The sequence below is a fragment of the Hyla sarda genome, chromosome 1, assembly GCF_029499605.1.
Source record: "Hyla sarda isolate aHylSar1 chromosome 1, aHylSar1.hap1, whole genome shotgun sequence".
Taxonomy (NCBI): domain Eukaryota; kingdom Metazoa; phylum Chordata; class Amphibia; order Anura; family Hylidae; genus Hyla; species Hyla sarda.
In genome coordinates this window covers 460,032,832-460,059,872 of record NC_079189.1, presented here as the reverse complement: position 1 = coordinate 460,059,872, position 27,041 = coordinate 460,032,832, and the positions used below count along the sequence as shown (strand labels likewise).

Below are 27,041 nucleotides of genomic sequence, written 5' to 3'. Positions count from 1 at the left end.
AACCAGACATGCTCTTAACCTGGTGTGGCCATGTGTCCGCTAACCCCTGATTTTATTGCAAGACAGAAGGCCTCGCATTATTGCATTTAACTTTCTTTACTGCAACTGATAGCAGCAAAAATATATATGTTAACATAGGTATTAAAGAAAAAACTTTGAATACACATAGTACAGGTGTACAGGTATACAAACATGCTAGGTGCAGCAATAGCCAATCAGGGATCTGGATAGGTGATATAAGACTGCGCCTCATGTAACAGGTCCTCTTTCTTTGCTGCTACCGCAGGATAAGTATCCATATACTTCTTGTTATTAGCATATTGTCTTATTAATTAATCATATCTAATTATTATACATTAATTATTATCAGCAATAATTCCGTTTTTTCTCCAGTACTCCTTATAGCTATGCCGCGCTTACATCCTTGTCGGCATACATAGTTCTATCTGTTCGTCAGAAGCCAGAGAAGCCCACACTGCGTCCGTCGCTATTTCGCCCCTTCTATTTGTATAATTACCTTTTCGGCGTTCCGGTCCTCTCCTTCTTACGGAGTTCACGGTCTTCCCGTCCAGCGGCGCCATTTCTGTGTGACGTGCGCAAGTCTCGCGAGACTTCAGAGCAGTTGACTCAACTGCTCTGTTCCCGCCTCCGAATCCTGTCACAGACAGCGTCGGAAGGCAACGGCTTCACTCCTACCCACTAGTCTGACTAAATTTTAACTGTTTTCAGCACACCATTTGACAAAAAGTTTTTCTACTTACTCTGCTGCCTCCTGCTGTCCTTTTCAGGGCAGTGCAGCTCTGATAATTTTTATTACTGTCACTCCATCATTAATATTGCTGATAGCAGCTTCTATTAATAACTTCAATAATACTTAATTTAGTTTAATTCAATTAATATTATACAATAGTATATTATTATATATTTTACAGCAAATATGTCTGTCCAATCTAAGGACTGTTCCTGCATTAATGCTGACCACATTCAAGGTATTGTGGATCAGTCAGTGTCAGTCTCTGTCCAAAAAGCAGTAGATTCTGCCTTGGCAAATATGCAAGACTCATTAGTCAAATCAGTGGCTAAGTCTATAACTCAATCATTTGCACAACAGTCAGCCCAGACTTCCAAAAGTGGCAAAAAGGTTCCGGTTAAGAGACGATCTGATTCTGCAGGCCACAAACCTCAGAAACATAGGAAAACTGTTTCCTCTGAGGAAAGACAGGATCACGATTCAGGAAATCGCTCTTGTTGCAGCCATATGTCAGGTGCTTCATCGCATCATAATTCACCCTCTACCCGTGAGGAAGTAACTAAAAAACGGGATACAAAAACCTCAAAGAGGTCAAAACCTAACTCTTACCAGGAACAATCGGGCGACTCATCTACAGAGGACTCTGTCTCCTCAGACTCTAATGATCCATCTTGCCACCAGGGTCAATCTGATGAACATGAGTCTAATTTTGAGGAATTTGACACTAATGACACTACCATCCTCTATGATAAATCTGGGAATCCACTTTTTGACCCTTCTCAGATAAGTCACCCCAGATCGGGTGAATGGACCCCAGAGTCCCTTGTTGATCAGTATGTGTCCATTTGGATCAAAAAAGCTCTAGACAAGAAGTCTAGGAATAAGCTGAGAGCGGAATGCCCCCGCCCTTCTCTTTCCACTGTGGATACTTCCACCCCTGAACTTGATCCGATTTTAATTAAATACTTACAAAAATCGGGTAAAAACCCTAGGAAAGGGATAGATAGAGCCTTTAAGACTTGCCAGGACAGGGTCTTAGACGTCCTTGGTCCAGCTACAAAAATCTTAGAGATGGCTCAAGAAGCCAATACTTCCAACAAACCTTTTGATTTTACTACTCTGCAAGGTTGGGCACAAAGAACCATCTGCCTGCTAGGAAATGCATGTGAATCCATTTCCATCGAGTGTAGACGCTCAATTTTAATGAAATTGGACCCACAATTAGCCCATTTGGCTACTACGGAATCATCCTCTCCTTCAGATAATATGCTATTTGGTGATAGCTTCATTAAGGAGATATCTAAATATGTGGGATTATTTTCCTCATTAGATAAGGCTCAGGCCTCATTGAAAAAAGTTTTTTCCAACAAGGTTTTTGGAAAGGCTGGGAAACATAGGGGCCGTTTTCCCAGCCGCCCAAACCAATCTCGGTCCCAATATCGTGGTGCCTTCCATCAAGATAGGCAATCCTTCTATCCTCCCGCTCCTCAGACCCAACCCTTCTTCCCCTACCGAGGACGGCCCTGGAGGGCTAGGGGTCATCGAGGCTCATCCCGCTCCAGACCACCATCAGGTAAGCCATCTTCAGTCTTCTTCCCATTTACCAATAGGAGGAAGGCTCATGCATTTTTTCCAAAACTGGCAAAAAATCTCAAACGATCAGTGGATTCTCAATACAGTGTTAGGATTCCAAATAGAATTCATATCCCCACCTGTTCAGTTTCGGCTTCCACACCCCATTCGTTTTTCCAAAACAGACCAAATCCTGATCAATGCAGAAGTTGCAGAACTTCAAGCAAAAAATGCCATTATAAATATTCCTCTAGATTCTATGGGGCTGGTGAGCAATCTTTTTCTTGTAAAGAAAAAAGACGGCGGTCATCGACCGGTCATAAATCTCAAATTTCTCAACAATTATGTCCAATATCGTCACTTCAAGATGGAGGGTATCCATCTTCTGAGAGATCTTCTACTAAAAGAAGATTGGCTTGTCAAGATCGATCTCAAAGACGCTTACTTGACAGTCCCTATCCATCCAATCTCTCAACCATACTTACAGTTCATATGGAACAATCTCAAGTGGCAATTTTCTTGCCTTCCTTTCGGACTTTCTTCTGCCCCTTGGTGCTTTACCAAACTGATGAAACCAGTGGTAGCATCTCTTCGTTCCAGGGGAGTTCGATTAATCATTTACCTGGACGACATCCTCATCATGGCGGAATCTCTTCATCTGATCTCCCTTCACAGAGATTGGACTCTTGCCCTCTTATCAGACCTTGGCTTCATTGTCAATCACGAGAAATCCATTTTACTTCCTTGCAAAGAGGTAGAATTCTTGGGTTTCTCAGTGAACACCCATACTACCCTTCTCAGTCTTCCATCGAAGAAATTGAAGGTCATCCGGAAGGAGATTCGCTCCATCCTCAACAAGCAGATGATTTCTATTCGTTCCATCGCTCGGGTGGTAGGTCTCCTTTCAGCTTCAATTCAGGCCATATTCCCAGCGCCCCTTCACTACAGGGCGCTTCAGAGGTTAAAGATTCGTCATCTCAGAGAAGGTCTGGGATACTCAGACGAGATCTCTCTCTCCACAGAAGCCAGAGAAGAGCTCAATTGGTGGCTCAGTTATATCCAGGAATGGAATGGCAAAGCCATTTTCAATTCCAATTCAGATATCATTCTGGAATCGGATGCGAGTCTCAATGGATGGGGAGCTCGCCGTGGATCTCTCTCCACGGGAGGCAAATGGTCTCCTTCGGAGTTATCCCTACACATCAATTGTCTGGAATTACTAGCGGCCTTCTTTGCTCTGAAAAGTTTCGCGAAACATCTATCTCACATTTGTATCCTGATTCGGATGGACAATATCCCGGCAGTTCAATACATCAACCGCCTGGGTGGAACGAAATCAATGCATCTCGCCAATATTGCCAAAGACCTCTGGCACTTCTGCTTGGACAGAAACATCGTTCTAAAAGCAGAATATCTTCCAGGTCTCGCCAATGTCGTAGCAGATTGGAATTCCCGTTATCTTGTGGATTCCAGCGACTGGCAACTTCTTCCTCTAGTCTTCCAACAGATCAACCTTCTTTGGGGCCCTTTGCAGTTGGACCTCTTTGCTTCTCGACTAAATCGTCAACTGCCGCTGTTCTTCAGTTGGCGACCCGATCTGGAAGCCCTAGCGGTGGATGCTCTCTCCCAAACTTGGCCTCCACAAACGCTATATGCGTTTCCACCCTTTTCTCTCATTCACAGAGTCCTTCTTCAAACCTTAGTTCAGAAGTCATCTTTGGTGTTGATCACTCCTTGGTGGCCAACACAGTCCTGGTTTCCCCTGATCCTAGGCATGCTGATAGATTATCCACGGATTCTTCCATCCTTTCCAGACCTTCTTGTAGGTCCATCAGGGAATGTTCATCCTTTAATATTATCCCACCAACTCCCTCTGGTGGCGTGGTTAATTTCGGGTCAGAATCAATTGACGCGGAATTTTCACAATCTACTAGAGACATCTTGTCAGAGGCCTGGGCTCCAGGTACCAGGACTGCTTACCGATCAGCCTGGAGACTTTGGGCTGATTGGTGCATTCAACGGGACCTGGATCCCATTCATGCATCTATTCCCAACATCTTGAACTTCCTATCGGCCTCTTTTGATTCCGGCAAAGCCTATAGAACTCTAAATCTTTATAGATCTGCCATATCCTTTTACCATGATCCAATCAATGGCATTCCTGTTGGCAGACATCCTCTAGTCTGTAAACTTCTTAAAGGAATCCGTTTTAAACGTCCTCCTTCTCCCAAATATGACTCTACTTGGGATATCTATAAAACTCTCTACCCTCCTTTGTTTGATCTCCATAAAACGTCTTTCAGACGTCAGAGCATTAGATTTATCTTTTAGACAATACTCTCCTCACGGAGTTGTATTTACCATTCACAGAAGAACTAAAACCAATTTACATCAAGTATTCTATCCTTCTTTTCCCCACAATGAAAAATTATGTGTGGTTCGTTGTCTTAAAGCTTATGAGAATAGAACTGCCAACCTTCGACATCCTTCTCATAATCAACTTATCATATCTTATTGCAAACCTCATTTGCCTGTGTCTTCCACCACTCTAGCCAGGTGGGTCAAACTAGCTATGTCATTGGCCAACATTGACATATCTATATTTGGGGCACATTCTACTAGGGGAGCAGTATCTACAAAACTATACCAAACAGGAGTTTCCCTATCTGAGCTCCTTAAAGCAGCTAACTGGTCTTCAGATTCTACTTTTAAGACTTTATATTATAGACCCGAATCACATGTCTCTATGTCTCTACTTAATGTATTTTAATGTAATTGATGTATCGCTTAGTTGCATATTTTAGCTTTGAACTTGCAATAATGCGAGGCCTTCTGTCTTGCAATAAAATTGAAGATTTTTCCTATCCTTGGTGACGGAAAATATAGATTTTATAAAAGACAGAAGGCGAGCATTATCCCTCCCAATTCCCTTCCCACTAACATATCTCTTTTCATTTCAGCTTCCTAGATCTTCAAAGTTTTGGGCCTTTTTATCTTACTTCATCCCATGTTTGATGATGTTCATGTTCGTCTCCCAGATGTTTCTTCATCTTCGACGTTGATTCTTCGGTTAAACATAACCCGGATTCATTCCTCAGACGTCAAGAGACTCTACTTACTTCTTCATTATGGACTTGTAGTTCTATTGTTGATTGTATCCTCTAAATAATTCTCAAAGAAAGAGGACCTGTTACATGAGGCGCAGTCTTATATCACCTATCCAGATCCCTGATTGGCTATTGCTGCACCTAGCATGTTTGTATACCTGTACACCTGTACTATGTGTATTCAAAGTTTTTTCTTTAATACCTATGTTAACATATATATTTTTGCAGCTATCAGTTGCAGTAAAGAAAGTTAAATGCAATAATGCTCGCCTTCTGTCTTTTATAAAATCTATATTTTCCGTCACCAAGGATAGGAAAAATCTTCAATTATCACATATTGCTGCAAAACCTATGCTAGAAGACGCATCAGTGAATACTTTTGGAGAGGAATCAGACACGGATGGAAGAAAGAATGAAATGCCATTCAAGTTGGTGAGAAAAATCTGCCACATCGCTAGATCTGACCTTGCGGCAGCACCTAGGGAAACTACACTATGCTGACTGGTGGGAGCTGAGGGGACATTAGTTCCAGTAACCTAGAAATAAATGACCGTCCTTGCGGTATAATCCTCATAGCGAAGGCTAACATCCCTAAAAGACTCTGCACCTTGGCTTTATTATTTACCTGCAATCTACTGAAAGTGGAAATAGTCTCCCTGATCCTAACTACTTTATCATGTGGAAACCTGGCCTCCATCTTCTCTGAGTCTAAACCTATGCCTAAAAAAGTCAACACATGGGAAGGGCCTTCTATCTTGGTGGGGGAGACCGGAACTGCTATTTGCTGAAATACCGTGAGTAAATCTGTGAGTTCGTGAGGGACTGACTGCAGACCTTCTAATAACAAAAAATCATCTAAATAGTGAATGACAATTTGGCATCCCACTATGTTCGCTAAAATCCATTGAGGAGCTATGGCGAATTGGTCAAACAACCACGAGCTACTTTTTGACCCGAATGTTAATTTGACCCCAAAGTAATACAACTCCTCCCACTTAACCCCATACCATTTCCACAGATTTTTACTAACTGGCAAGAATTTAAAAGCATCAGCGATGTCTGCCTTTGATAACCATGCCCCTTGACCCAGCTCTGAGATGATCTGTATTGCCTCATCGATTGACGCATATTTTATGCTGAACTCCTCTGATGGGATTACGAGTTCAGACTGGGGACGACAGAGGAATGAGGCGCTGACAAATTGTAGATAAAATGCTTCTTTTTATTAAACTTGCCGGACACTATGCTTATGCCCCATAACCCTCCAGCAGGAGAAGGGTGAAGAAACAAAGGGGCCAATCATAAACCCTTTGTCCTCTTCATTCTTTAACAATATGGCCAATGTTCCTGGGTCACTGCACGCAGACAAAAGATTTCTGCACTCATACGTGCTCTGTGGCAGGGCTATCAGGCCTGTATGAAAGCCACTAGTAAATCCTTCAAACAGCCATCTGACCAACCTAGGTTCAGGATGAGTGCTCAACAAGTACCCAAGGATCTCAACATCCACCACGCCTAGTCAGGACTGAGCGTTCATTTGTGTACAGGCTGACCGAGGATGTGCCCTGTAACAGTTGAAGCAAATATGCAGCAGTCTGCACTGATTAAAAGTGCAAGTGGATAAATTAAAGTGATTACAGATCTGATTCTGTCCTAGGAACCTAACCGGCCTGCCCAGCCTATCCACCCAGCTGACTGCTCTCTGGCCTGAAGGACCTGCAACTGCTGAAGGTCTGTCACCAACTATATCTTCCTTTGCCAATTAACAGGCAGTGGAATGAGAAATTGACTGACAATATGTGCATGCTGGTGCTTTCAACCCAGCAAAATGCCTGCAGAATAGTTCTGTATCAATTTTCGCCCAATTAGCTCCCTTGTTATGTTGTATTAAAGCTGCCGCAGCTTTGAATGAAAAAACGACTTGTGATAGTCATAGAAAGTTGAGCCACCATATTTCATGCTCAAGTCTGCAATATTGAACAAGTATGTATCCAACTCCTGCCGTCTGTCCGGCCTGACAGAACACACCACATCTCGGTACATGCTGAATGTGACCACAAATTCAGAGTCTGGTATCCCTGCTTTTAAACATCACAGCCACCTCCCCGCAAGAAACTGTTTTGGTGGAGACTACCGGAAGAAGGCATTTGTGCCGAAACAGACTTTGGAGAGTGGGTTCCCCCCATTTTACTACTGTGGGAAACTTTTCATTATTTGGTCTGTATAGTGTGTGGTGTTGCCAGCTATCTTATCATGGATATGTATAATATAATGTGGGCCTTCTGGAGATATGCAACTTTATTACCATTATAATTATATGTGCAATACTCCTCTGCTGCTATCAGCAATCCATTGATTACTATACATGTTATCAGGGTTTTCCCTACTTGTTTTTCTTGCTGCTATATTCCTCTACATATACATTATATACCAGTATTTTAGTCTTTTTAGACATTGAGATTTTCTAATAAAGTATGTTTATTATTTTTTCACAAATGACTCCAGTTGTTTTTTAATGGTATATTATTGGGAGGTCATCTAAGTGCACTTATTCATTGACAGGGTTATAGTGTACTACACCCACTGCGGTTGGATTACAGTTGATGTACATATACCCTTTCTTTTTTGCTTGTGGCTTTATTATTCATCAGAAGCTTGTACAGCTCAGCCTTCCTAGCTGTTGCGTGTCATGTGACACAAACTTATTGGGAATTTCACAAGATAAACAATGATGTGCTTGGTTTTAACGTAACTTTATTCTTTCACAAGTTATTTACAAGTTTCTGACCACTTATAAAATGTGTTCAATGTGCTGCCCATTGTGTTGGATTGTCAATGCAACACTCTTCTCCCACTCTTCACACACTGATAGCAACACCGCAGGAGAAATGCTAGCACAGGCTTCCAGTATTCTTGTGAAATTCCCAATAAGTTTGATGTGTCACATGAGCCTCTTCCTATTGAAAAAACAAAACTTGGATTCAAAATGGCCACCATGGTCACCACCCATCTTGAAAAGTTTCCCCCTTCAAATATACTAATGTGCCACAAACAGGAAGTAAATATCACCAACCATTCCCATTTTATTAAGGTGTATCCATATAAATGGCCCACCATGTAGTACATAATCGATATTGCTCTGAAGAAATGTCAGTAATAATATAATGCAAGTAACTTCCCCCCGAAGACATGTCAGGTATGATGGGCAAGTCACTTATGCTACTACAATGCGAACAATATTGCTCTGAAGACATGTCAGTAACAATGAAGTGGATGCCGCTCCTTGAAGTATGCCAGGTATGATAGGCAACCGTATGTACTGAAAATGGGAGTTTTTGCAAAGCTGAAAAATGATGATGAGTGTGACCATATCAGATGCATTTGGATGTAAATTATAATATATATTTTTTTTAATTAACACACCTGTGACTGGCAAGACGCTGACAATGTATAAGTCCCAGAACACTGAACCACACTAATCCAAACTACAGGGAAAATAACCATCAGAAGTGAAAACTAGCTTTTTTTTTTTTTTTTTTATTAACCACTCAACCTGCTGAGAATTGACTGAGCCTATGGCTCCCTAAAAAGGAACACAGATAGGTAACCTAGCCTTGACTTGCTAAATACTGCCATCTGAGTGAACAAACCCCAAACTAGGTCAACTGCAAATGCTTTATTAGAATTGTATACATTGTAGCAGATATCATTGTGACTCCATTGTAAAATCTCCAAGCCTTCATAATAGCACTTCTCCCTAGCCACCACTGAACAAGACACTTACTTCATTGACACATGCAGTATATGGAACTACATGGACTGCCATCAAATCTCCAGTGCCCTAATCCCCAGCTTTATAACACACAAGACATGTAATATGTCCCCTCTATGTGGCAGAAAGCCCGAGACTGTGCCCAGGCAGATTACCAGTCAGTGTATATAGGGGAATGACTGAGAGCTACCACATTTGATACCCTTATTTATAGCTCTGCAGCGCAACAAATGAGACATGCAGATGTGACTCCCTTGTGCCCCCTACATGCTGCCTGTGCATCCGCCTGAGTACAACGACAGCCCTGCAGCTGCAATCCCCGCTGGCCCAGAGTTAAGTACAGCTTGAATCTCCCTCCATCCAGTGCATAGCACCAACGAAGGGAAAACACCAGTAGCTGTACCCAGTGCAGGAGCACATGCAACAAGCTGGTAACCCGTGACCCCAGCGTACAGCCGCAGGACGTAACAGCCTGGTACCCCGATGACGCACCCGGCCTGCGCCTGTCCTGAGCAAGCACGTACTTCAGAGCCTGGCTGCACAGCGCTGCTGCGGCGCCACCATGCCCGTAGCTGAGTTGAAAAGAGGCGGAGCCTGTAACCGGAGAGCTGGCCCAAGTAAATGAGTAATGTATAACACTGAGCCACCAATGATAACCTTGCGACAATAAGAACCTATAAAAACACATGGCCGGCCGATGCCTGAACACCACCAACCGCAAGGCACAGCATGAATAACAGTGTAAATACCACAGTGGGCATGTAAAGTTAAAACGAGTGGAAACATAACCACGCTGGTACCCGTATTAACGAGGCAACAGCACTTACCTATTCTGGCCAACTGGAGAACTTTGTACAAGAACCAAAAGACACACAAACTCCTCTCACTCCGAGCGTATGAGTTAACAGCAGTGCTTCTGTGAAGAGATCACTGCAAACCAAACACACGCCCCAAAGCAGAGGTTTGTGGACCTTATATAGGCTCATGCCCCTCCCACAAATACAGCCCTGCGGGCTTAACACACATCCAACTTCACCATTTTTCAAATGAAATAAAAATAAACATATTTAATATTGCTGCTCGTCAAAAAGCCTGAACTATTAAAATAATGTTAATAAAGCTGCACAGTGAATTCCGTAAATGTAAAAAAATACCAAAGTCCAAATGCTGATTTTTGGTCACTTCATATCTCAGAAAAAAAATGAGAAAAAGCGATCAAAGAGTCCATTCGAAACTAAAAAGTGGTACCGATAAAAACTACAGCCCTATATACCAAAAAGGAGGACAATTTTAAGTACCGGTAAATACATAAAAAGATAATACATTTTAAAAGTAGTAAAATAAGACAAAAGCTATATAAATTGGGTATTGTTGTAATTAAAATTAAAAGCATTATGGCTATTAGAAGGCGCAGAGGAAAAAAAAATAATCAACGTGTCTTTAAAAGGGGTACTCCACTGGAAACATTTTTCTTTAAATCAACTAGTGCCAGAAAGTTAAACAGATTTGTAAATTACTTCTATTTAACAATCTCAATCCTTCCAGCACTTAGCTGCTGTCTACTACATTAAGTTCTTTTCTTTTGGAATTTCCATTCGGTATGACCACAGTGCTCTCTGCTGACACCTCTGTCCATGTCAGGGACCGTCCAGAGCAGGTTAGGTTTGCTATGGGGATTTAATCCTACTCTGGACTGTTCCTAAAATGGACAGAGGTGTCAGCAGAGAGCAATGTGGTCAGACAAAGGAAATCCAAAAACAAAAGAACTACCTGTGGAGCATACAGCAGCTGATAAGTACTGGAGCGATTACGATTTTTAAATAGAAGTCATTTACAAATCTGTTAAAAATTTTAATCAACTGGTGCCAGAAAGTTTATTTTCCCCAGTGGAGTACCCCTTTAAGGGGTTAAACTTGGTGTTATGTAGAGTGTATAAGAACTAGATTACAGAGCTTACATGTGTAATAGGGACTATGCAACGGAAATGGCTATGTATCCAAAAATGGTAAATGGTCTGCAATACCCATATTGTTTCCAAAGCCTGAAATCTTGATTTTTATCTTACTTGATTTTTCTTTGTTTAACTGAAATATAAAACTAAAAAAAACAAAACCAAAAAAAGGCATAACTGGTTGAGCAGACCAGCGAGCAGTAAAAGCCCCATATAGCGCTGTTACAACGAAGGTTAAGGTTCACTTATTTTTCTAAAAGAATGAAGGATATCTCTCAAGAACAGCTGCAAAATGTTTGTGCCCAATATGCTAATATGTTGGCAGACAAGTCCAGCATGCTTTACACAGTCCTTAAAGCGGACATATTCAACATATTCATGAGCTCAGCTGGCTCCCTGCTGCTCCAGAGAGTGACTGACATGCTTCATTTTCTCTCTCTTTTTTAAAGATGCTTTATCATCATCACAACTTGTTGAAGAACTTAATTTCCCAATTAAAGTTTTGCAGTTGTTGGACAGACAGTTTGGAGACCACAGCATTACAATAGACACATCACTTAAAGGGGTACTCCAGTAAAATATTTTCTTATTGCTAGGACTGCAACATACATAATATTGGTCACTTACCAGTATCTGACAGTAAGCTAAGATAGTGTTAAAAATGCACTGTTTTCCTCTGTGCAGGAAGCAGAGAGCAGTTTAGTATGTCAGGGCGTTATTCTCAGTTGCGGTGGCATTTTGGGTCCGGGACATCACAAGATTGCATCACTACAGCCAAACGGGAGCTGAGTAGTGTGTGACTGTCCCTAATTGACTGAGGCCACACACACACTTCCCTCATCTATATTCACTGCTCCCTAACCAGCAGACCTACTCAGTTCCAGTACACAACACCAGCAGCTCAGAGCACAGTTCTTAGCTAAGTATCTAAACATAATGGCCCTCATTTACTTAGAAAATCGGGTTGTAAGTTTATCTTGCTTTCTTACCCGACTGCTTTTTTCCCCTGGTATTTATTATTATGTCACATCCTGTTTGTCGCACGTGGGTTTTTTTGGTTTTGGTTTCCAACTCCTCTGAGTTGTCGGGAAAAAATCCACAACAATTCAACAAATTAGGGTTGGAAACCTTTATAAATACGTGGGAAACCTCAGAAATGTCGGGTTACGCCCTTTTTTGGATTTGGGAGAATCCACATCGGGTCCGTCGGGAAAAAATTTCACATCGTGTCGCAGACTGGCGCACGATTTCTGCAACATGTCGCAGACAAAGCACAAAAAAACAGACAAAACAAGTCGGGTTTAGAATAGTAAATGAGGGCCAATATATGTGATACTGCAAGCTCTCAGCAAAGTATGTAAGCATAATGTGTGTGATACCGCCTGCGGCCCTAGTTAGTATGTGTGATACTGACTTTACAACAGTGTATCCAAGTATATTATTATGTTTGATACTGCCTGTAAAGCAGTGTATTTAAAGGAGTATTCCAGCACAAAATAACTTATTCCCTTATCCAAAGGATAGGAGATAAGTTATAGATCGTGGGGGTCCGAGCGCTGGGGCCCCCCGGGATCTCCTGGACGGGGCCGCGGCAGTCTGTAGAAAGCCACGGCAGACACGCCCCCTCCATGTATCCTTATGGGGGTACATGGAGGGGGGGTGTCGGCCGCTGCGTTATGCGGGGACGGAACGCCCCCTTTCCAGCATACTTCTGCGGCCCCGTCCAGGAGATCCCGAGGGGCCCCAGCGCTCGGACACCCCGCGATCTATAACTTATCCCCTATCCTTCAGATAGGAGATAAGTTATATTGCACTACAGATGTCCTTTAAGCATATTAAGTGTGATTAGCATAATTTGTATGATACTGCCCAGAGCATTATAGAGATTATCAGCTATCGGCCCTAACCTCCACAGATTATCGGTATCGGCCCTAAAAAAAAATCGATATCGGTCGATCCCTAATTTTGTGCTTTTATTTTTAAAACATATACCATGACACTAGCATGATATATTTTGTAAGGCTGAAACAAATATACAGCCATCCAGTTCTGCCTATTACACTACCGTGTTGATTCAGATGATCCCTATATCAACAATGCTTCTCCTGAATCTTGTTACTATAACCTGTATTATTACACTCCAGAAATGTATCCAGGCTCCTTGCACTGTTGTAGTGAGTCCACCGTGATAATTTCTTCTGGAAGAGTTCCATAATCTCACGGCTTTTACAGTACAGTAAAGAATCCCACCAAGTAGGACATCATTATAGTTTGGGAGCCTATAGATGGGGCTCCTTGTATACTGGTAATATTGGTCATGGGAGTAAGGGAGGGGGGTAGAATTTTATTCTCTTACCCAGGCAACACATTACCTTAGGACGGTCCTGTCTATATCATACTTTGGTAATAGACTAACAACCAACCTGGAAGGAATGCAGCCACTGCATGGGGTCTTTAAAGGAAAACAGTCAGCCTGTTCACCCACACTAAACCTTATACACTGGCTTATAGTGTGGGTGAACAGACCAATGAGGGGTCACTTACTTATATATGTCCAGTAGGTTCTGAGATATGTCCCCCAGAAGATCCACTGCTCAATTCAGTGAATTCACGTGCAGGGACAGGGGTCCGCCAACTCAATTTACATATTCATTTACTGTGACTCCACTTCACTAGGATGTGGAGTCACAGACAATGAATATGTAAATTAAGCCAGTGAAGAACCGCCCCTGCACACAATTCAATGAATTCAGCAAAGGATGTTCTGTGGGAAATATCTCAGGACCTATTGGACATATTTAAAGGGGTATTCTGGTAGAAAAAAAAAAAAAAAATGTCCCCATATTATTTGGCTCTTAATATCTTCAATCTTAATCCTACTAGTACTTAGCAGCTGCTGAAGTTCAGTTGTTCTTTTCTGTCTGACCACAGTGCTCTCTGCTGACACCTCTGTATGTCTCAGGAGCTGTCCAGAGTAGGAGCAAATACCCAGAGCCAACCTCTGCTGCTCTGGACAGACAGTCCTGAGACAGACAGAGGTGTCAGCAGGGAGTACTGTGGTCAGACAGAAAAGAACAACTCAATACTACCAGTACTTATCAGCTGCTGACGTTAAAAAAAAAAAAAAAAATTTAATAGAAGTAATTTACAAATCTGTTTAACTTTCTGGAGCCAGTTGATATGAAAAAAAATGTTTTCACCAGAATACCCCTTTAAGTAAGCGACTCCTGTTTACCCACACTATAAACACAGTGTATTGGGTTTAGTGGAGGGGAAACAGGCTGACCAGGTTTTCCTTTAATCCTGGATGTGGCAGCATGTACTGTGTATAACCAAGTCCATTACAATGTAGGGAGACTAAAGGGGTTGTCATCTTTGGATTTTTCTTGTTTGCTAGAAGCTGATCTTACAGTATCCCTCTGGTGGGACCCCAGTTATTGGCTGTAATCTTACCTGGCAGTAAGTGTTCAATCTCCCTGCTCCCAGGGATTATTATACAGTACTGTACAGATAAGTTCATTATTATAGTGTCCACTCACATCAATAGGTTGGTTGGGAAGCCAACATTTTTCATACATGGTAAAACTCCTTTTAAGTTTCTTAAAATCTTACAGAAACTCTGACACTTTAAATTGGCAGGTCAATAAAGACTCTTCACATAAAAAGGTTGTCTTTTATTTAATAGAAAAAGCAACTCTCTGGTGTACAACAAATTAGTATACATTGTATACAATCACTCAACCCTTGTTCTTTTCAGTTCTGTTTAAGCCCAATAATACTTATAAACATGTATTTCTTATCAAAATATATTAGGTCTACAAAGCAAACAAATATATCCATTTGCCACACATATACACAAACACAGAGAATTAAAAAAAATGGAGAAAAGGAAACTAGACACACAATACCAAATACTTATCCCATTACACAAATCCCATGTACTTGGTTGGGTGCTTGCCTTATAAAGGAGGACTCTTCAATATCTAAAAGCTACAATGCACCCAAGGCTGCTATATACACATCATGGAATTGCTTATGTCAGTGTTTAAATGGCCACTGTCTTCTTTTGTCATGCTGTAAAGACATGTAAAACTTTTGATCAATCAAGTCGGAGTCTACAAATGGCAATAGATCGCTAAAACTAGCTGGGAGAACAGCACGCTAAGAGAGAAATTTACCATTCATTTAGGTCAATGGGACTGTCTGTCAGGTTTGCTTTTCTTCTGACTATATCTAGCTGACAATTTGGATCTGACCGATCAAAGCTTTTGACAAGTCTCCAGGACAAGAGATTTTTAAAAAGCAACAGGTACACTTTAAGTCCAGTCCACCGTGCCAGCCACCTGTTCCCTTCATGACTGCTTGTGGTGATGGCTGATGCAGTGACCATAATATGACAAAAATCCTAGGGGGGGGGGGGGGGTTCACCTTACGTAGACATGCCAAAATGCAGAGGTATGCTATTCCCAAAGATCTTCTCAAATTTTGCTATAAACTATAGGTCACTCGAATTGCTCTTGCATCTGCATTCTTTACCCCACAAAATGAAATAAAAACTGCTGCCATACATATTACAGAAAATATGTCCATTCAGAAAATAAAAGGGTATTTCGTAATTCTTCATCACAAGAGGTTCTGAAGTCTGGATCCATATGGCTGCTCCAATATCTCATTGGGACATGGATTATAGGCCTTAAGAACTAGGATACATTGCATTCACGTACCACCTCACTGCATCCCGAACCACTGCTCTTGATCTGCCCATTGAGCTGCTTCACTGTCACTTCCTTCTAAGTCTCCTTCTTCTCCACTTCCCTCCATGTCATCCACATCTTCTTCCTGAGTAGCATCTGTTGGGCTCTCTTCCTTCTCCATTTTCTGCATTCCCTCAAGTGACTTCTGATCATTTGGATCCAAACTAAAAAAATAAAGAAGCAAAAGTCCGTCACAATCCAAGCATGGTGAAAGCCTAATAAAATATGTATTTCATTCCTCATTGGTAAGACTTTACAAGAGTTTTGTTTATTTAACAACAAAAAAAATTATAAAAAAATCCACAAAAATGTGGCTTTCCTTTAAAAACCTGTAGTACATAACTATTCGAAAAAGAAATCAAATCAATGATCGATCACCACTGCCTTACATGATCATTTCCATCACTGGTTAGCGATGTTGTCTACAGCTAGATTTTGTGGGAGTCTTTTTTTTCTGCACGACCAATATCAGCAGCTAGCAGCTAAAACCTAGGTTCTAAACAGTATTGTGCCTGCTGTGCAACACAAAAAAGGTAAGCATCTTTTACCTTCTCTCTATTACTGAAACCTGTGGGGATCAGAACGGCCACTTCCGGGAGACTGCCGAGACCCCGTTCAGAAGATCGTGGGGGGTCCCAGCAGTGGGCCCCCGACGATCTATACCTTTGGATAGGGAATAAGTTATTTTTCACTGCACTAATTCTTTAACACAACAGTCCAGCTATGAAGTACAAAAAGTACCACCTTGCTTAACAAAACTAACCTTAAAGGGATACCCCTTTAAACCTGACATTATGACCCATATCAATAAATCACAATGCAGAATTCTTTTATCTAGATGAACTTTGGAAATCCATATATAGCATGGATATGTCAAGTCTTACAGAGAGCATGTTCATTGAGGCTCAATAAGGAAAATCCTATGCAAAGGCCCACCCCTTTGACATGCATAAGCCCTAAAAACATATATGAAAAGGGGGTTGTCTTTATGAGCAATTTCTTTGATCTATTAATGACTACTGATACACCTTATTACAGCGCTTAGCAGTCGCTGAAAATAGAGCTCTATATACAGCGGGTGTTGGCTGTCCTGATAGGCACCCCTACAACATAATCGTGGGATACTGATCGGTAAACATACAGTCAGAGGTCTTCTGAAAGCCTGTGTAACTGGTTTCTAGACTTTACTAGAACACTGCCTCAGGCAGGCTGAACTAGTAGAACACCAATTTCACTAATCAGCACAGTGCCGTAACATTGCATTAAATAGTGTAAGCAACTTACTAAAGTCCATAAGGGGACAAAAATGTATTCTCTTTTTTTTTTTTTTTTTTTTAACAAAAAAGGTTTAAAAATATAAAATACTCCCCTTAATAAAATTAAAATACACCTCCACACACACACACACACACACACACACACACACACACACACACACACACACACACTTTTCTATAAAAATAAAAAGTAAAAACATACGTTGCATTGCCGTGTGCGGAAATATTTGAACTGTTAAAATTTAAGTTTATTTAAACTAAATAGTTAATGGTATAAAAGAAACAATTCTGAATGGAAGAATTGCTGATTTTTTGTCACATCATGTCCCAGAAAAAGTGAACTAGAGAAAATTGAAAATCTGAGATTTTTATGTGCTTTATCTTTTTTATATTTTCTTATACCTTTAACAGATAAAATGACACACGGATGTCTACTATAGAAAGTGCCAATTGTTATGCTGCAGACTGCTATATAATGCACATGCTCCACACGCTGCTGCAGGATGGTGCATTACAGCAACACATTAAATGTGCTCTACCAGGTCACCTCTACAATCTCTATGCATTGCCTTAATCTTCTTCATGGCTCCTCATCACATATATCCAATCACAGCAAAGATCTTTTAATACAAATATGAATATTTATTAATATATTATATATATTAATATATAAATTCCAACAAGATAAAAGGCATTCACAAGTATGTCCACATAAGTCCTGCATATGAAAGAGGTTACACTGCTCAAAAAATATAAAGGGAACACTTAAACAACATAATGTAACTTCAAATCAATCACACTTCTGTGAAATCACACTGTCCACTCAGGAAGCAACACTGATTGACAATCAATTGCACATGCTGTTGTGGAAATGGAACAGACAACAGGTGGAAATTGTAGGCAATTAGCAAGACATCCCCTATAAAAGGAGTGGTTCTGCAGGTGGTGACTACAGACCACTTCTCAGTTCCTATACTTCCTGGCTGATGTTTTGGTCACTTTTGAATGCTGGTGGTGCTTTCACTCTAGTGGTAGCATGAGACGGAGTCTACAACCCACACAAGTGGCTCAGGTAGTGCAGCTAAACCAGGATGGCACATCAATGCGAGCTTTGGCAAGAAGATTTGCTGTGTCTGTCAGCGTAGTGTCCAGAGCATGGAGGCGCTACCAGGAGACAGGCCAGTACATCAGGAGACGTGGGGGAGGCTGTAGTGCAAGGAGGAGCACTGCCAGAGCCCTGCAAAATGACCTCCAGCAGGCTACAAATGTGCATGTGTCCACTCAAAAAGTCAGAAACAGACTCCATGAGGGTGGTATGAGAGCCCAACGTCCACAGGTGGGGGTTGTGCGTACAGCCCAACACTGTGCAGGACGTTTGGCATTTGCCAGAGAACACCAAGATTGGCAAATTTGCCACTGGCACCCTGTGCTCTTCACAGATGAAAGCAGGTTCACACTGAGCACATGTGATAGACATAACAGAGTCTGGAGATGCCGTGGAGAACGTTCTTCTGCCTGCAACATCCTCCAGCATGACCGGTTTGGGGGTGGGTCAGTAATGGTGCGGGGTGGCATTTCTTTGGGGGGCTGCACAGCCCTCCATGTGCTTGCCAGAGGTAGCCTGACTGCCATTAGGTACCGAGAGGAGATCCTCAGACCCCTTGTGAGACCATATGCTGGTGCGGTTGGCAGTGGGTTTCTCCTAATGCAAGACAGTGCTAGACCTCATGTGGCTGGAGTGTGCCCGTAGTTCTTGCAAGAGGAAGGCATTGATGCTATGGACTGGCCCGCCTATTCCCCAGACCTGAATCCGATTGAGCACATCTGGGACATCATGTCTCGCTCCATCCACCAACGCCATGTTGCACCACAGACTGTCCATAAGTTGGCGGATGCTTTAGTCCAGGTCTGGGAGGACATCCCTCAGGAGACCATCTGCCACCTCATCATCAGGAGAATGCCCTGGCGTTGTAGGGAGATCATATGGGCACGTGGAGGCCACACACACTACTGAGCCTCATTTTGACTTGTTTTAAAGGACATTACAACAAAAGTTGGATCAGCCTGTAGTGTGGTTTTCCATATAGAGACCTCCAGGGTAAGTATTTCATACGATTAGTTAATTCATTCAGATCTAGGATGTGTTATCTAAGTGTTCCCTTTATTTTTTTGAGCAGTGTAGTTCAGAAGGTTGAAAAAAGACCAAAGTCCATTAAGTTCAACCTATATCCCTATGATGTCAATCCTGTTGAGCCAGGGAAAGGCAAAAAAAATCTCTGGTGATGCCAATTGTGCCATAAGGCTAGGTGTACATATATCGGGCTCTGGCAAAACTGGATGAAAATTGCCACAACTGATGCACCAACTGATGCCAGAAGTGCATCAGTTGTGCATCCTCACGTGGCCATTGTTTGTGATCGTCGGATGGGGGAAAAAGCAAGACACGTTTCCCTGTTTGTGCCAGTCCGGCGAGTCCAATCATCGGATGATTGTGAATGGTCCCACTCAAATGAATGGATCGGTTCTGGCTTCATGTTCCCTCCGGCGCAGCTTTTGCAGCGCCGGTGGGAACTGACAACTGACTCCTGACATATGTAAAGGGGGCCTAAAGGGGGAAAAATTCCTTCCTGTCTCTCAACACGGCAATCAGATAACCTGTAACATTATTACTCTCCAGAAATATGCCCAGGCTCCTGTTGAGCTCTTTTACAGAGTTCACTATGGCCACTTCCGAAGTGGAACACACACCTTGTACCTTGTGGACAGTAATGGTTAGAAATCCAGCAGGATTAAGAAAACAGTTTGGCACGGGGCTCCAGTATGTACCTCTCTAAGAGGTGTGGTTTAAGACCTTTGGTCACTCCTAAAAAAATGAGTTGGTATATCCTTTAAATAATTTAGGGGGTCCTGATCACATACCTTTTATAGCATGTCTATTGGTCTTCTGTTCCTAAGTTATAGTGCTTTGTAGCACCTCTGAGGATTGAGGCAATTTGACAGAGGGGCAGCAACATGATTATAATATAGGCTGTGTTCAGTGTGGTTACTGTAACAGGGGGCATTAATATTTACTGTCCAATAAGAGCGTGGCCACACAACCCGGACATTAAATATTCACACCCCCTAGTACACAGTCTAACAGCACTGAACACCCTCCATATTATAAATCACATTCTGCCCCACTGATCCATTGTCTAAATTGTCTGAGGGGCAACAAAGCACTATTACTCAGAAACAGGGGCCGATGGACATGCTATAAAAAGGTATGTGATCACCCCCCTTCCCAGCTATCTGATCAATACTTTTTTGAGTACGTCCTCTTTAAGAAGTTGCTTTTTTAACTCTAACAGAAAAATAGAGAATAATGTTTGTATGAAGAGAACCTTACAAACATAATGATCTTACATGAGATGACAAAATGCAAATGGGTGCTTGGTGGTCGGGTTGTTAATAAACAATGTCCAGCATATATTGCGTACAGGTCCCATTTATTAGAATAGGACGTGTGCACAGTACTCGCTGAGCATCATACACGTGACCCAACAGCCTAGCGTGAAGCTTTATCTCCAGTCAGATCAGGCCGAATGTACTCTGCTCAGTCTAGGTTACTATAAATGTATGAATCATTTTACAACTGGGTGTTACACAGAATAGCAGAACAACAAGGTGAACTGTTACTTCCAGATGTCAATTTGTTCATAAATACTTAGAAGGAATAACAGAGGAACGGCACTGGAATGAGGACCACTTTTCTAGCATAATGAATAATTAAAGTACCTTAGAGCAATACTATACTGATCCATAGCTTCCTGAAATTCATTCACAGCAACAAGGAAATCACCCAGCATACGATGCAGGACACAGTCACTTTGATTTGCAAGAGTGCTTCGTAGTAGTGCTATGCCTTCTTCATACTTCTGTTCCCGGCCTGCAAGTACACAGCCACATTATAAATGACTGGATGTTTATATGTTGTACATCTTGGCAAAACATTAACCTTCATTAAAGTAATATACTTCATAAGAAAATGTTATTTCTTTTTTATATAAATCATGGCTTTGTCCAAGCTGAAGAAGGCATGGACAAAGTCCAGTAAGTGAGGCTGGGCTAGCTCTACTCTGTGCTCTCTCCTGTCTGATAGTACTCCTCTGTGCTCTCTCCTGTCTGATAGGACTCCTCTGTGCTCTCTCCTATCTGATAGGACTCCTCTGTGCTCTCTCCTTTAGGATATTGCTCCTCTGTGCTCTCTCCTGTCTGATAGTATTCATCTGTGCTCTCTCCTGTCTGATAGTACTCCTTTGTGCTCTCTCCTGTCTGATAGACAGGAGAGAGCACAGAGGAGTCCTATCAGACAGGAGAGAGCACAAAGGAGTCCTATCAGACAGGAGATAGCACAGATGAATACTATCAGACAGGAGAGAGCACAGAGGAGCAATATCCTAAAGGAGAGAGCACAGAGGAGTCCTATCAGATAGGAGAGAGCACAGAGGAGTCCTATCAGATAGGAGAGAGCACAGAGGAGTCCTATCAGACAGGAGAGAGCACAGAGGAGTGCTGTCAGACAGGAGATCGCACAAAGGAGTACTATCAGACAGGAGAGAGCACAGAGGAGTCCTGATAGTACTCCTTTGTGCGATCTCCTGTCTGACAGCACTCCTCTGTGCTCTCTCCTGTCTGATAGGACTCCTCTGTGCTCTCTCCTATCTGATAGGACTCCTCTGTGCTCTCTCCTATCTGATAGGACTCCTCTGTGCTCTCTCCTTTAGGATATTGCTCCTCTGTGCTCTCTCCTGTCTGATAGTATTCATCTGTGCTCTCTCCTGTCTGATAGTACTCCTTTGTGCTCTCTCCTGTCTGATAGGACTCCTCTGTGCTCTCTCCTGTCTGATAGTACTCCTTTGTGCGATCTCCTGTCTGACAGCACTCCTCTGTGCTCTCTCCTGTCTGATGGGACTCCTATCAGACACAGAGGAGTGCTAGCCCACCCTCACTTACTGGACTTTGTCTATGCCTGTGCTTCAGCTTGGACAAAGCCATGATTTCTATAAAAGGAAATAACATTTTTATAAAAAGTTTTTGAATCCGACAGTGTCCATTTAAATATTCTTGAAAAATCTTGTGATACATTTAAAAAGACAATCCAATGTAGTGCGTTGCTCAGTTGACTTGTCATTTAGTATAGCTATGTGTCTGACAACACTAGCCCCCTAATATCAAGAGCCCATCCACACTGCTGAATCTCCACATGAAGATATTTTGGGCAGAGATTCTTTCTGGAGTGGGCACAGCCAAAATCATCAGTGGTAGACAGCAATGCAGTCTACTGAAATTCCGTCAGTTCCTTAATCTTGAAATTTCACTGCAGTTTTTCCACAGCAGAAAATCAGCAGTGTGAACTCTGCAGCCAAATCACATTAAATAAATACAAAGGAACTGGAATTTCACCAGCAGAAATTTAGCAGTGTGGATTGCCCAAGGTTTAGAAGTAACTTAAGCTAGACTGCTTCTGCCTGCCAGTAGGACTTCATTTCATTACCCTGACCCCTGTAGAGTTTGGTAATGTTTATGTATATATAATTATTATTCACACAAGGCCTGAGAGAACCAAACGTTGCCATTGTTTGCAGTGTCACAATGCATTCTACTAATAAAGATTGGATACACTGCTGTGGTTAGTCTAATATATTTATAATTTTGAGAAAGATGTGTCAGATATGCTGCGGCCTTTTGAGTGATGTTTTATTTTGTGCAGGAGCACTATTGCCACCAAAGAGCCTGATGCAACCTACCAAGCAGAAAGGAAGTAAGAATCACTGACATCCATATATATATGTGGCAATGTCTGGTACTGCCATAGAGCTCAAGTGAACAGGTTTGGCCGCAGTATCAGATACAGCAAAGTACATTTGGATGTGGCTGTGTCAGGTACTGTTGACTGGTGGGGTCCTGGAATATGTAAGGGTAAATCAACCCGCATGTGTCACTGCATGGTTTCTACATTGCATACTTGTAATTGAGACTTTTACGTGATCAGGTAGTCCACACATGACTAGTGGCCCGACCAAGTTCCTTACTCAGTAGCTCAGCTTTCTTTACGACAGCCTTTATGTAATCCGGCCTTTGAAAAAGTGCTTTGTCTAGAAGAGATTTAGCCTTTTCCTGAGTTACTGGATCTTCTAAGCAGACTGTTGCCAGAAGAGTTAGTGTCTGCGCATTGGCTCCAAGAGTTTTGTAAACATTATTGGCCATGACCATAGCTTCCCGGACACTATTAGATGCCAGATAACATTCAATGAGCCCTGGTGAAAGAAGAACAAAGGGTCTCTGTTAGACGAGCGTTTGCTTAGTAGCAATTTGACTTAAAAAAAAAAATGGTTAAGGCAACAGTGCCAGATCTCCCTGTAACATGCCAAGCTTAAATAAAAGCAAAAATTATACAGTACAGAGCAGCAGTGCAGAACAATGGCTCCGCTCCATCATTCAGTAATCACCGGATATGTCTCCTGCATGCAGAACAGTATACAGACTAAGGGACTGCATTCTGAGTTACCATGAGACATGAAAATCACAGCAGCACTTTAACCCCTTAGGGATTTTCACCTTAAGGACTCGTTTTTGCATTTTCGCTTTTTCCTCCTTCCCTTCTAAAAATCATAACGCTTTAAATTTTGCACCTACAGGCCCATATAGGGGCTAATTTTTTTGAGTCCCCAATTGTACTTTGCAATGACATCACCATAGGGGGCTAAAACATGCAATCTTCTGATTGCATACACTAATCAGTGCTATGCCGTTGCAAAGCACTGATCAGTGTAACCGGCGATCTGCTGCTCTAGCCTGCTGCACAGGCATGGAGCAGTAGATCACCGATCGGACAATGGAGAGTCAAGGTGAGGACCCTCCCATCGTCCGGTAAGCTGATCGTGACATCGAGATTTTGTCGCGATAGTCCCGATCAGCTCCGCTGAGCTGACGGGATTCATTTACTTTCGTTTTAGACTCCGCAATCAACTTTGAGCGCAGCGTCTAAAGGGTTAATGCCAGGCATCGGCCCGATCGGCTGTGCCCGGCATTAGCAGTGTGTCCTGGCTGGCCATAGCAACCGGGTTTAACTCGTTCTCCGCCGGTGAGAATGGTTTAAACCTGTTATACCGGACCAGGGCATACAGGTACGCCCTGAGTCCTTAATGATCGGGGATGCATCCCCAAGAGGAAATTGACAGTGGGGTTACCCGCACTAAACCCAATACACAGAGTTATAGTGTGATTGCTATGAGGTATCACTTACCTGGATCAGCGGTCCGGTAACGGCGATACATGCTGTATTAGCTGGCATTGCTAATCTCTAAATAGCCTTCTTTGTGCTATGGAGGTAGGACCGAGTATAACTAGCTGATTGCATCCCCTCCAGTGCCTGCCAGCCTGGTACCTGGGCAAAGATGTCCCATGAATATTCATGAGGTGGGTGGGCATATCAGTGAAGAGGGGATGGTCGCAGGCAGGTTATTCTTATCGTCACAGGCAGGATTATGATGAGATACAAAATAATAGGTGATGGACAAGCATAAATCCTCCCCCCCTCGCAAAGTAAACTCTGCACAGGTCACAAAGCATGCCTGCAACTCCCTCCTTTAAAAGTCAAGGAGCCATGCCAATGAGGTTGCTGTGAAGCATATCTCTGAATGCTGTTAAAAGGGTTGTCCAGGCTTAGAAAAATGCTCCTTCATTTTTGCAAAAACGGCAACACTCTTGTCCACCGGTTATGTGGTAGTACTGCAACTCAGTGGTGCTGTTTTGGCAAGAAAGAACCAGCATTAACCCTTTAGACACCGCAATCAAAGTTGATTGCGGTGTCTAAAAAGAAAACTAAAACTATCCCGGCAGCTCAGCGGAGCTGATCGGGACTATTGAGACAAAATCGAGATGTCCTGATCAGCTTACTGGATGACGAGAGGGTCCTCACCTGCCTCTTTGTCGTCCGTTCGGCGATCTGCTGCTCCAAGTCTGCTCAGCAGGCTAGAGCAGCAAAGCGCAGAGAACACTGATCAATGCTATGCTATGTCACTCTCCCGGAAGTGGAAGCAGCGTGGACGCCGCTGCACGCCAACACACATTACTGTATGGCGTTTATGACTCTCTATTGCTCCTCTGTGCGGTAAGCTCTGCCTCCCTTTTTATATCTAATTAGTTGTACCACCTGATTTTCTTGATTCTTATTAGTAGAATGTATGTTTTTAATGCACTAGCGTCACTTTTATTGTAGCAGCACTTTAACACTATGTATACTGGCCCTCCAGGCCTCTTATATTGTACCACTATTTATAATTTTTTATTATGTTACTGTTTCTTTTGTTATAATTCACTTTTAATTATGTATGATGAGCCCTGATGTGTGTTGCTATTTAAGGCTCCTTGAATCACTCAGTCACTGCTTGAAAATGGTGGTGTGAGGCCACAGAAACGTTGCCTGTATTTATCTTGGAATAAATTCTTTTGCACATTTACTTGGAGTGCTGCGGTCGGCATCTTTGTTTGTGTATATATATATATATATTATATACACACACACACACACACACACACACACACACACAGTGGGGATCAAAAGTTTGGGCACCCCAGGTAATATTTTGTATTAATGTGCATAAAGCAGCCAAGTAAAGATGGAAACATTTCCAAAAGGCATCAAATTACAGATTAGACATTCTTATAATGTGTCAACAAAAGTTACATTTTATTTCCATTATTTACACTTTCTAATTAACAAAAAACAAAGAAAATGGCGTCTGCAAAAGTGTGGGCACCCTGCAGAGTTAATATCTTGTACTGCCCCCTTTGGCAAGTATCACAGCTTTTAAACGCTTTTTGTAGCCAGCCAAGAATCTTTCAATTCTTGTTTGAGGTATCTTTGCCCATTCTTCCTTACAAAAGTCTTCCAGTTCTTTGAGATTTCTGGGCTGTCTGTCATGCACTGCTCTTTTAAGGTCTATCCCTATTATGTTGAGGTCAGGAGATTGTGAAGGCCATGGCAAAACCTTCAGTTGACGCCTCTTGATGTAATCCCCCGTGGATTTCGAGGTGTGTTTAGGATCATTATCCATTTGTAGAAGCCATCCTCTCTTTAACTTCAGCTTTTTCACAGATGGCATCAAGTTAGCATCCAAAATTTGAATACATTTTATTGAATCCATTTTTCCTTCTACTCGTGAGATGTTCCCTGTGCCACTGGCTGCAATACAACCCCAAAGCATGATTGATTCACCCCCATGCTTAACAGTTGGACAGAGGTTCTTTTCATTAAATTCTGTTCCCCTTCTTCTCCAAACGTACCTTTGCTCATTCCAGCCAAAATGTTCAATTTTAAACCTCATCGGTCCACAAAACTTATTCCCCAAAATGGGAAAATGTGGTGAGGACGTAGAAGAGGTTTTCTTCTGATGACTCTTCCATGAAGACCATATTTGTACAAGTATCTCTTTATAATGGAATAGTGTACCACAACTCCAGTGTCTACCAGATCTTTCTGGAGGGATTGTCAAACGTGGGTTTTGAATTGTTTTTCTCATAATCCTGCGAGCTGTTCTGTCTGATATTTTTCTTGGTCTTCCAGATCTTGCTTTACCTTCCACTGTTCCTGATGACTGCCATTTCTTAATTACATTCCGAACAGAGGATATTGACATCTGAAAACAATTTGCTATCTTCTTATAGCCTTCTCCAGCTTTGTGAGCATCAACTATTTTCGGTTTCAGATTTCTAGACAACTGCTTAGAAGAGCCCATGGTGCTGATTGTCGGGGCAAGGTTAGAGGAGTCTGGGCATTTAAAACCTTTGAGATTGACATCACCTGGTCTTCC

At 42.2% G+C, this 27,041-nt stretch overlaps 1 protein-coding gene across 2 annotated transcripts in view; it reads right to left on the bottom strand.

The window, feature by feature from the left end:
* Positions 1-14,818: 14,818 nt before the first annotated feature.
* Positions 14,819-27,041, bottom strand: part of ANAPC7 (anaphase promoting complex subunit 7) — a 61,679-nt gene continuing 49,456 nt past the window's right edge. For both annotated transcript variants that reach the window (XM_056534439.1, XM_056534431.1), the window contains exons 9-11: positions 23,259-23,483; positions 20,962-21,112; positions 14,819-16,071 (exon numbers count right to left, since the gene is read on the bottom strand). In XM_056534439.1, coding sequence (XP_056390414.1) covers positions 15,882-16,071; positions 20,962-21,112; positions 23,259-23,483 — 566 coding nt within the window. In that variant the 3' untranslated portion in view covers positions 14,819-15,881. The remainder of the gene's footprint in view (positions 16,072-20,961; positions 21,113-23,258; positions 23,484-27,041) is intronic.